This window comes from Sylvia atricapilla, chromosome 25 (assembly GCF_009819655.1).
Source record: "Sylvia atricapilla isolate bSylAtr1 chromosome 25, bSylAtr1.pri, whole genome shotgun sequence".
Lineage (NCBI taxonomy): Eukaryota > Metazoa > Chordata > Aves > Passeriformes > Sylviidae > Sylvia > Sylvia atricapilla.
Genome location: NC_089164.1, coordinates 4,406,232 through 4,417,588, shown reverse-complemented (window position 1 = coordinate 4,417,588; position 11,357 = coordinate 4,406,232). Strand labels below are relative to the sequence as shown.

Sequence of the window (11,357 nt, the reverse complement as noted above, 5' to 3'; positions counted from 1 at the left end):
GCCCAGCTGTGAAGGGAGGTTTTTGGGAGGTTATTGCAGCAACAGCCCTGGGTGAGTTTCTTATATTACCTGATAATCGAAATCAGGTTTGTTGTCTAAAGCAACCCCTTTGGAGGAAGTTATTTGTTTAATTAGAGGTTAAAACCCATGTTGTATGTACAAACGTCATGTATGAATGAGAGTTTGGCAAAGCACGTCTGTATCTGTAACTAAAATTCCTCCATTTAAATCCTCTCGTTTTCTCAAGCACAAAAAAAAAAAAAAAAAAAAAAAAAAAAAAAAAAAAAAAAATTAGTTCCGTCCTTTGTGCCTCAGTTAGCAAAACCCGGACATAAAATTTACCAAAATCTTTGGCTTACAGCAGCTTGCTCAGCACACGTATTTAAAGCCCACGGGGAGAAATGGCTTTGGGGGAACTGACGCGTTCAGAGGTGTAAGCCCTACCTGGATATACCTGGATAGACCTCATCGGGCAAGAGACACAAGGAAATAAAACTTTATTTTTCACGTTAGGCAGAAAAACCGCAGCTCTGGAGCTGTTGCTGATTTCAGGCCCGGGCGGGGCCGCCTCAGCGCTCCCGCCATTGCCACCAAGAGCCCACCCACCCGGGCGTGACGTCACCTGTCAATCAGCGCAACGGCAGCTTCTGATTCGCTGTTGCCTAGCATCACGTGGGAGAGCACTGGCACTATATAACAACGAACGGGGCCGTAGTCGGCCGCCATTTTGTCCAGTGAGGGAAAGTGGAGCTGGGCGCACGCTGAGGGTCGAGTCGGCTGAGTTTAGCGCGGGCTCCCTTGGCGCGCCCTCCCTCTCAGCACCGGTGAGGATCTTCACCCCGGAGGGCGGGGGGGAGGCGGCAGCCGCGGTCTCGGTGCCCGGCAGGGCGGATGGAAGCGGCGGTGGCGGCAAACAAAGAGCAGCCGCCATTTTGTAACGCCGGGCCTGGGGCGGCGGCTGCCGCGGCCCTGAGCGGAACCGGGCGGGGAGACGGCGGGAAGGCCGCGGGTTGCCGGGAGGAACCCGTTCTCGGTCCGCTCCCCGCGGCGTGCGAGGCGGGGCGGGAGCCGCGGGGGCGATGTGGCGGCGTTCCGCCCGCCAGTGGCAGCGCTGGTGCCCCACGCTGTGCCGAGGAGCAGCTCCGGAGCCAGTCCCCGGGCATTGCCCGCCAGGCGCGGCGGGAGATGGCGCTGCCCGCCCGGCCCCCTCCCGCGTTCGTGCGCGGATCGCCCTGCTCCTAATCCCGCTCCGGGAACAATGGGGCCTCCCCCGCGCAGCGCCCTCTGCAGACCCCCCCACGCTAAGCAGGAAGAGGCCTGCAGGGTCCTCCCCCCCGCACATCTGAACCGTAAAAGTAAACCATTTTCCCCGAAACAGTGAATTTTAATCACAATGCGGCATAGCAGCTCTTTTTTTTGTTGGGTTTTAAGTCTTCTCCCACCCCGCCTGCCCCTTCCAAACAACGTCTCCATAAAGAGCGTATCTCTGCTGAAGCTTCAGGGAGAAGCAGCCAAGAGAGTGACTTTTCCTTGGAAGTGAACGAGCAGATGCCCAGTGTTAAATATATGTGAACTTATTTTCTCTTGTCCTAGCAATGCATCGTGACTCTTGTCCGCTGGACTGCAAGGTCTACGTGGGTAACCTTGGAAACAATGGCAACAAAACAGAATTAGAACGAGCTTTTGGCTACTATGGACCACTGCGCAGTGTATGGGTGGCGAGAAATCCTCCTGGTTTTGCCTTTGTGGAATTTGAAGATCCCCGAGATGCAGCTGATGCAGTAAGAGAACTAGATGGAAGGTAAAATGTGCTTATGTGCTTGGCTGGTCCAAATATGAGACATTGTAGGAGTGATACAGTTTTAAATTTTAAATTGCTTGAACTGGAGGATTAAGACCTTGACACATTTCTTATGCAGTATTTATTTATATGGTACTGTAAGGGTGTTCTTACAGTGCAGCAATAGAATCCCAGAAAGATTTGGGCTGGAAGGGACCTCAAAGCTTATCCAGGGACACCTTCCACCATCCCAGGCTGCTCCAAGCCCTGGCCAGCCTGTCCTTGGATACTCCCAGGGCTCCAGGGATAGCCACAGCTTCTGTAAGACCTTCTCACCCTTACAGGGAAGAGTTGCTGCCCAATATCCCATCTAACCCTGCTCTCCTTCATGAACAGTGATGTAATGGTTAATTTTGCACTTCACAGTCGAACTCCCAAGTTAGAAATTGCTTGCATCTCTTTGAGTGTGTTAATTAAATTACAGATGGTGTTACTATAAAGAGGTAAAATTGATCGTGGAGACTCTCATTCACTCTTTCCCTGCCTGCTTTACTGGCACAGCAGTTTTGAGAAGCAGCCAAACTTTTTATCTGCCAAAGAATCCCAGAATGGTTTGGGCTGGAAGCCCATCCAGTTCCACCCTCTACCACGGACAGGGACACCTTGTGCTAGATAGACCAGGTTGTTCCAAGCCCTGTCCAACCTGGCCTTGGACACTTCCAGGGAAAGGTCCACCACAGTCATGCTGGAGTGACTCTGGGCACTATGCTTTGATGACAGACCATTATTGCCCGTATTGTCTCTTTCCCTTTTCTGGATGCTTTATTCCCTGCTGCCTTCTCCCTGGAAATGCTGACCAGTGTCGCCCTCTCTTCCCAGAACCCTGTGTGGGTGCCGCGTGCGAGTGGAGCTCTCCAACGGGGAGAAGCGGAGTCGGAACCGTGGCCCCCCTCCGTCGTGGGGCCGGCGCCCTCGGGATGACTATCGCAGGAGAAGTCCCCCTCCTCGGCGCAGGTACCTGGGCACAGCACAATCCTAGAGCTCTTGGCACAGTTACCACGTAGCATCCTAGAAGCAGGCTTGTTACAGGCATGTTGATGGATGACCTTCATCTATCTGATCATGATTCGGAAATGACAAATGCTAAAAAAAAAAAAAACAAAACCCAAAACCCCAAAATCAACTCCCCACAAAATCGAGGTGAACTTGAGTTGTGTTGAATGTTGTTGGCTTTTGTCCTTAGGTGACTGTGCAGTTGGTAGTCAGTGTCCTCTGTCCTGGGCTTATCCTCCTTCCTCTTAAAACCTGCTCATCTTCGAGTCACACTTTCCCTTTCTTCCCCATACTTCAACTTAGGCTGTTCCTTTCCTTTACTCCATAATGGCAGAACATGACATACAGCAGTTTAGCATTTCCATACCAATGGGTTTTTCCACTTTGTTTGCAGAACTTAAATACTTCCCAAGCAGGCAGCTGTTTAATGATAGATTAACAGTTGCTCTAAACATCTGGAATCTTGACACTTTAGTGTTAGCATGGAAATAAAGCATCTTGTGACGATTCTGTCACTTGAGGTTTGCAAACCCAGCTCTAGCATATATAACAGGATTTTTGGGAACTGGCACATTCTTGGACTCAGACTAGTTTGTCTGGCAGTTTAAGTGTGCACCGTGGTTTTTACAGGACTGAATTTACCTCTGGCAGGTGAGTGAAGTCCTCCCAAGCCAGGGTTTCGAGCTTAACCCTTTTGCTGTTGAAAAAAAAAAAAAAAATAACACATTAGGAGTATTTGTTAGCTAATAGATGGTTGTACTGATGGCTTGTTTTTCATTTTTTTTATGCTTTTTGGTCCATCTATTAATAAAAATGAACCCGTTACAGAGTCACCATCATGTCTCTTCTCACCACCCTCTGAGTCTGCATTAGCCAGCCAACTAGCCCTTTCAGCGTCATGTGACCAGCGCGCCCCATGCAGCTTGGCTGGTGTCGTTTCACATGACCCAGGCATGGCCAGTCGTCAGGTTGCACCGCCCTTTGGTTCCCGAGCATGCTGTTTTCTCTCAGCCTTCTCTCCAACCTTAACCAAATCGGCAGCAGCCACCTCGACCGCCCACACATTCCCGGCCAATCAGCTCAGCTGTTTATTTACCAAATGTCTTCACAACAACTACAGCAGCAGCCTTCGGCTAACAAAAAAGCAGGAAAAATCCACAACACCCCCTTCGCCAACCAACTAAATACAACGCAACATCTGGCAAAACCTTTTCAGCAAATTCTTCTTGGCAGTCAGTCCGGCAGCCTCACCTCACCATTTCTAGCTTGTTGAAACCAAAGACTTGTAAGTTTTTCCTGCTTATACAGTTTACTGCTGGTTAAAATAAGGAGTAAGCGGCTTATAAGTAATTACTTTTCTCAATCAAAGGCTGGCTGTGCATAATTGAGTGGTAACGTACATATGTTGCTTGAGAAAACTTTTAAGGGTGATATGAAAGCTCTTACACTGTGAATAATGTAAAAACCAGGATATTTGCATGTGAGATGCCAAACTAAATTTTTAATAAGGCTCTAACAAATGTAGCTTTTCCTTGCCAGAAAAATCCTATCACCTTTAAATGGTTTTACTAACAGTTTTCAAAACTTAAAACAATTACTTTTTGGGATGAACTGGGCCGAGCTAAGGTTATATTTTTAATTTTTTTATTTTTTATGAGAAAATAGTCTAAACACACTCTATAGCATTAAAAATGACAATCACAAATATGCAGTTCTAATGTAGCACTTAATGGCATCAATATTGACACTGAGCGCATTTTCACTTTTTTTTTTTTCCACTTGATATCTCTTATGTCTTGTTACGGACCTTTTTGGCTTGCATGGGTTCCAAAACATTTGCTCTGTGCTATTTTTTTTTTTCTTTTTTTTTTTTTTTTGGAACCACCTGTGGGACTTTGGTGTGGTGTTCTGGGCAGTGTATTTAGTTGAAATGGAAAGTGTTGCATTGGACAACTCTGCTCTGACGCATTCTTAGTTAAGTGAATTCATGGTTGGAAACGTGCTGTTCACACTGAGCTTGGTTTTACTGCCTAATCTTTCCATGCCTTTTACTGGATGATGGATGCCAGTTATTCTTGGCACGTTCCCTGGGCCCAACAGTGAGTTTGACAAGTTGGGAAATGCCTCACCCCATTAAAGCTCAACGAATGGATAAAGTGCCTCACATTTTGTTTTCTGGTTCTAGATCACCACGAAGGAGAAGCTTTTCCCGGAGCCGCAGCAGGTACGAATCCCTTCCCTGCCCCACGGGCTGCTCCAGCCTGGAGGGTTGAAAACAACAGCCCAGAACAGCTCCATGTGTGGGCTGTGCTCTGCTCAGTCAGTAGTTTGGTAAAAAAGAAACAGATTTCCTTCTGTCTCATTGCTTGCCTGAAATTCTTGAGCTGTTTGAGGTTCCAGGGATAGCAGTGGGAGGATACTGAGAATGGAAGTAATTTCCTTTCTGCAGCTGCCTGCAGTCTTCTGTCAGTTTTCCCCAGTGTTAATCTGCTTCTCTCTCACAGATACTGTGAGCATAGTATTGTTGAGCCCTGAGGTGGGAAAAGACCTTTAAGACTGAGTCTAGCCATAAATCAGAATGTGATTAGGTCAGATTCTGCAAAAGAAGTCTTCAGCAAAGTACTGCATGCCTGTTTACGGCAAATTATAAGGTGTTGGCTCAGGCTGATAATTCTTCCCTGGCTGAATAGTTAGAAACCTCCACTCCTGAAGGGGGAAGCTCCTCAAGGCCTCCTTGGCCTGATTAAGCTTTGCTCTGATGATGTGCTGTTGTGATCTGTACAGGTCCCTCTCCAGAGACAGAAGAAGAGAGAGATCACTCTCACGGGAGAGGAACCACAAGCCTTCTCGCTCCTTTTCCAGGTCTCGCAGGTAAGAAGAGCCTTCAGTGTTTGTGTTCTGAGTCAATGTGAAAATGACTTTCTGCTGGAGAATCACCTCTGGTGTCATAGGAGACATCTTGATCCTTGGGATTAAAGTTTTGGCTACATCATAGGAGATTCTTCACCTTAAATAATAACATACTCTGTTTTATTAAATGAACAGTATTTTTTAAGTGCTTAATTGTGGCTGGGGGGCTTAGAGGAAAATCTGCTCCTGCCACCTGATCCTAACCTTAAACCTGTCTGTTCTTCAGTCGCTCCAGGTCAAATGAGAGGAAATAGGACTGTGGGAAGGAGCTGTGTACAGGAAGTCATGAGATCCGAGGCCAGGAGTATGTACAGAACATTGTTTTGTTTTGAAACTTCATAAAGCTTGGTGCATTTTTAAAATGTTTTAGCTGTTGAACTCGCTTTGTTCCTTGTATCTTGTAACAGGTGGCAAATGTAAAGATGTGAATCTGTATATGGTTCTGAGCAGATCCTATGATTTGTAATATTAATGGTTTTCCAATGTACCATTAGACATGGGGGGTGTGTGTGTGGAATGGTAAACAGTCTGTGTTGTGTCGCTGGGAGCTGGGCTGGGGGTTGCTGGGGCTCAGCTTGAGGAAGTGTGCAGGGTGGTGTGTTCCTTGTGGGATCAGGCCAGGAGCAGAGCAGGACATGAGTGCTCCATAGCCCAGGTCTGGGAAAGAGAGTAGTGAGCCAATGGCACAGGGAGGGAAAGGGTTGGGGGTTGCAGATTCATCCAGCTCCAGTTCTGACTGAGCTGCTTTATATTCCATGAAATAAAACTTTTTAGCTATAGGGTCAGTTCATTTTGTACTTGGTGTGAGTCGAGTCCTTAATTAGCTGATTGTTGATTGACCATGTATTCCAGAAGCTCTGAATAGACCAAATCCACAGCAGAACTGACGCCTGGAGTGGATGTGTTGTGTCTAATGGTACATTGTAAACATTAGTAATTAAAACATTTCTTTACTGTACAAGAATTTTCATGTCACTTGTAAAATGTCTTTTGTGAGATCCTTGGGATTAAAGTTTTGGTTACAACTCGTTGTTCAGTATTTAACTCGTCCCTGACTGTGAGAGTCACCCCACCTGGCTGTAAAGCTGTGTAATGTCTGCCACAGCTGTACCTGCTCCCCTGTCCCTGCTGAGGTGCAGGGTGTCCCTGCTCCATGGCACTCGGAGCCCTGTTTTACAGGTTCAGCTGCGGTGGTCAGTGGCTGATGCCTCCTGACTTCTTGCCTAACAGTGAGCCCTGTAGTGATTCCTTGGAAAACCAGCTGGGGGTGCAAAGGTTCACCATGGGCTTTGTGTGCCTGCTGTGGGTTGGGAACAGCAGTTAGGACGAATACCTTATCTCAGTTTGGAAATTGCTGGTCTAGAAACCAAAACTTATCCTGAAGATTCACTTCCTGTAGAAATGCAGCATGGCTGGAGAGCGGGTGGAGCTCCCACACTGCCCTTGGACCTGTAACCCAGAGAAGATGTGTTCCATTGGTTCAGTGGTGTGGTTTAGATTAAATCCCTCATGATAAACAGTGGTGGAGTTTCCTTTGCTTGGTGGTTTCCAGGCAGGGACAGGGTGATGGTGAAGCAGTAAGGGAGGGATGTGCCAGTGCTGCCCCCTCGGCTTGCTGAGCTCAGTGTCTGGATTGATTTATTTTTTTAATGACTTGGTGTTATTTATGGTTGGACTGTGTCCTGAAGGTCTCTTCCCGCCTCAGTGACTCTGAGGTTCTGTTGATGAGTTGAAGACCGTGTGTTGCTGTGTCTCCCACTGGTGTCACAGAAAGGCAGAGTGGCTTGGTTGGTGCTGTGAGAGACGCTCACAGGCCGAACTGCTCTTGCCTAGAGCGGGATTCAGCGTCTCTTGCGGGCCCCGTTTCACCTGCGCAGGGTGAGGGAGCAGCGGGTGGGGCCGGACCGGGCCGTGCAGTGCCGCCGGAGCCCGGCAGAGGTCAGCGCGGCTCCTCCGGGCCGGCCCCTTGGCCCTCCAGCCGCCGCAGCCCAGCTCCGGGCGGGGCCGAGGGGCTGCCCGGGGCCCTGATCGCTTCCCTTCCCTTCCCCTACGTGCTCTGGCAGGGTCCCATGTGCACAAGGGTCACAGCTCGCGGTGCCTCTGCCAGCACAGACCTTCCTCCTGTGGTTACCTGCAGGAACAAGGAGCCTTCAGTAGTTCAGCTACTGCAGGGAGAGAAATCTGAAGTGCCAGAGACAGTGGGAAGCAGGTTGTGGTTTTCATACACAACAGAGTCTTGCGGAACTGGAAGCATTTCAGTTTCAGGTTTCTGACGTCTTTACTCTTCAGCTGAATGAAGAAGTTGCCCCTTAGATCAGAAGCGTGCTGGTTTTATATAATCTGATGGAGGTTTGAAGGGGAGCACAGTGAACAGCTTCTAGAGAAAGATGGGAAATGTGTAAATATGTATGAACACTGCCCTTCCCACATTGTATAAGTAGCAAGAGCTATTTTTGATATACCAGCGCATTTGTGGATTTCAGGCGTCCCCTTCCTTTCTGAGGGAGTGACCAGCCTGGGAGTGTTGTGTTTAAAAAGTTTGCTCTCAAATTAAATGTACCAGGAAGTGTTGGTGTTCTAAGGCTCAGAGACATCTCTTTGCCTCTCCCCAAAGATTCTGACTCCAGGAAGAGTCAGCAAGCTGTTTGTCCCTGCCAGAGTAGGACAGAGGGACAGTATCCAAGGCTCCTTGGCAGAACCTCAGCCACAGCCCTGCTCTGGAGACCCCTGGAGTGATGGAGCAGTTGCTGCTGCCTGACACCTTCCAAATTGTTTCAGGGCCTGGTTTCATGGTTCTGACAGTAATGATTTACACTGTGTTTCTAATTTAGGGAGAGGTTTAACTGCCCCTGCTTCAGGCAGAAGCATCCTGGGATTAATCCTCAGAGGTCCTCAGCAGTGTCTGAGCACATCCCAATTATTTCATACACTCTCCCTGGGGAGAGCATTGTGTGCAAATGGGTTTGCAAAGAAAAGGATCTTGTTTTTTTTTTTTTCTTTTTATGTACATGCTGCTCCTTGTTTATAACCAAAGATCATGTTAAGAATGTGCCTTGCACTTACAAAGTGGAGAGGTTAAGGATGTCCTTGCTTTTGTTGGGATTTGTTCTGCTGGCCTTCAGACAGGGTTGAGCTTGGTGAGGAGCTGTGATCATCCCAAACACTGACAGTGCTTCTGGTTGAGCTCCTCCATGTGCAGGATGACATGTCCATGTACATGTGCTAGTTGGGACAAAAACTGGAGAACAGGAAGGCTGATAGATAATGTTAGAAAAGCAAGAAACAAAATCCCTTGAAAAATAGATCAGTTTTTGTTTGATCCACTGAAATTCGCCCTGTTGTAAGGTACCTTACCCTTTGGGAGCTGACCCTGTTCAGAAAACTGAAGGGAGCCAGTGTTTATCATACCTAGTGTCGATTTCAAAGCTGAGCCTTGGGAAGGATTGCTGCTTCCCTATGCCAATTCCCTGTCCAGAGGTGCAGCCTGGCAGTTCCCGGTTTGTTCTCTATTAAATTTAAGAGCAGAAAAGAGCTGCAGAAGTTCAGAGCCAGATGTTACTGTGTGATAGAAGAGCTTTTTCACTCTTGGACAGACAGGTGTGCTGTGTTACCTCCCTCATCCTCCAAACCCAGTCTGGTTCTGGAGCTTTGCTCTTCTGTCCTCATTGTGGGAGCTGCAATGTGTTACTGCTGGAAGAGCCTTGCATTTCATCCTCTGCCTTTGCATTTCCTTCTTTTTTGAAGTCAGAGAAACCAGAGAGACACCTCACAGTGCCCATGGATCTTCTGCAGCAGCCTGGGGCAGGTTATACCTCACACCTCTGAACCTCCTGCTTTGGTGGGGCTCTGCCAGCAGAACCACTGGAAGGACTTTTTGACCTATAGATGTTTTCAGGGTTTTGTGTTTCTTAATACAATCATGGAATCACTAAGGGTGGAAAAGCCCTCTAACATTGAGTCCAACTATTCCCCCAGCAGTGCCCGAGCACTTCTGCAGCTTTTTACTGCTGTTATCATCTCTTTTCAGTTTCCAGTTTTACTTTCATATGCCATGATCTCATCACCATGAGCTGCCTCAATGTCTCCTGATACACAGACCCTCAGAGTGGCTGAATGCAGGACAAAATTATTTCTGCTGGATTTAATCCCTCTCCCTGTACCCGTGTTCAAATCCTGCCCCAGAAATACTGTCCCAAAACCTGAGCTACACTCACCACCTGAGATCAACCTGCTCTGGTGTTGTTGTAGTGCAGAGTCTCTTGGCTGGGAAAGGAAAAAAAAAAAAAAAAAAGGTGAAAAAACTGGAGCATCAACCCCTTTTGCAAACAAAAGGCTGAAGGGCAGGAGTGCAATTCCAGTTGCTCCGGTTCAACCTTAACTCCTGCATGGGGCGATGGCACAAGGCCGGGACCTGCCGTAAAGAGGCGGCTCCCCACTGCCCTGCTGCTGGAATGCAGCTGCCTCCAGAAAAAGGCAGAATAAAGCCAATGTTTGCTTGGCCATGCTTTGCATTAACCAGTCAGGGGCTTGCTGGAAGCAAGCTGAAGCCTTACTCCAGGCTCTCACATGAGAAGTGTTCTGACTTCCTCGAAACACCATCGCTGTCTGGGGTTGTTTTTTCGTTTCTGCAGTTTCACTAGGGCATGGCCATGAGTTCCTCTGTTAATGCCTTTCAAGCAAACACGGCTGGGGACTAAAATAAACATGGGATCCAGACAAATATAAAATAGACATGCAAGAGGAACGCTATGTTCGTTCCCAAGTGATTCATTTGGCAATTATTTAATAATTTAGTGGCTGACATAATTTGGAGTTGAACAGATCTTCACATTGATTCGAGTGGTGTTTCTGCTTGGTACTCTAGGTCATTTTAGCCGTCAGATTTTCTGTGGGAGTGATCCCACTTGGGAAAGGGAAGTGTATGTCCATCCCATCTGGATCCTTTCACCATGCCCAGCGCTGTCACTCCACAACCTCCCTGACTGTGAGGAGATTCCCCGTGCTACAGTCACACTGTTTTTCCTGGGCATTTTGCTGGATAACACAGAGGTTGTGATGTGCCCCTGCCTGATGCCAGCCCCAGAACAGCCCGAGGTGTGTGACAGCCCTGGGCAGCCCCAGCGCTCGGTCGGGACCCGCTATCGGGGTGCAGCAGTGGTATCAGGGTGGGGCACTGTCTCACCCGGGCTGTCACTTGGGAAGATCACCCCTGCCAGCTGTGAGAGAGCCATTATCTCCTCATGGGCAGAGGCTGCTTAGTACACAAATATTAGAACATGAATATTCAAAAATACTCAGCAGGAAGCCCCGGCGCTGTCCCAGCCCTCCCTGCTGACGGAGGGTTTGCTGTCAGTGTTTGATACAGTGTTTCCAGTCAGTGTTTCACGGAATCCCAGACTGGTTTGGGTTGGGAGAAACCTTAAGACTCATTTAGTTCCATGCCCTGCCATGAGCAGGAACACCTTCCACTATCCCAGGTTGCTCCAAACCCCATCCAACCTAGCCTTGGACACTTCCAAGGCTGGAGCAGCCACAGCTTCTCTGGGCTTGGGGCCTCAGCCTCATCGTAGGGAAGGATTTCTGCCCAACACTGGTGTTATTACACCTCCTGCGC

At 48.4% G+C, this 11,357-nt stretch overlaps 1 protein-coding gene across 1 annotated transcript; it reads left to right on the top strand.

Moving 5' to 3' along the window:
* Positions 1-688: 688 nt before the first annotated feature.
* SRSF3 (serine and arginine rich splicing factor 3) lies at positions 689-6,768 on the top strand. Its single transcript, XM_066335613.1, has 6 exons — positions 689-824; positions 1,594-1,801; positions 2,660-2,794; positions 5,019-5,057; positions 5,618-5,704; positions 5,970-6,768. Exons 2-6 carry the CDS (start codon positions 1,596-1,598, stop codon positions 5,995-5,997), a joined length of 495 nt encoding a protein of 164 aa, XP_066191710.1. The 5' UTR covers positions 689-824; positions 1,594-1,595; the 3' UTR covers positions 5,998-6,768.
* The last annotated feature ends 4,589 nt before the right edge of the window (positions 6,769-11,357 follow it).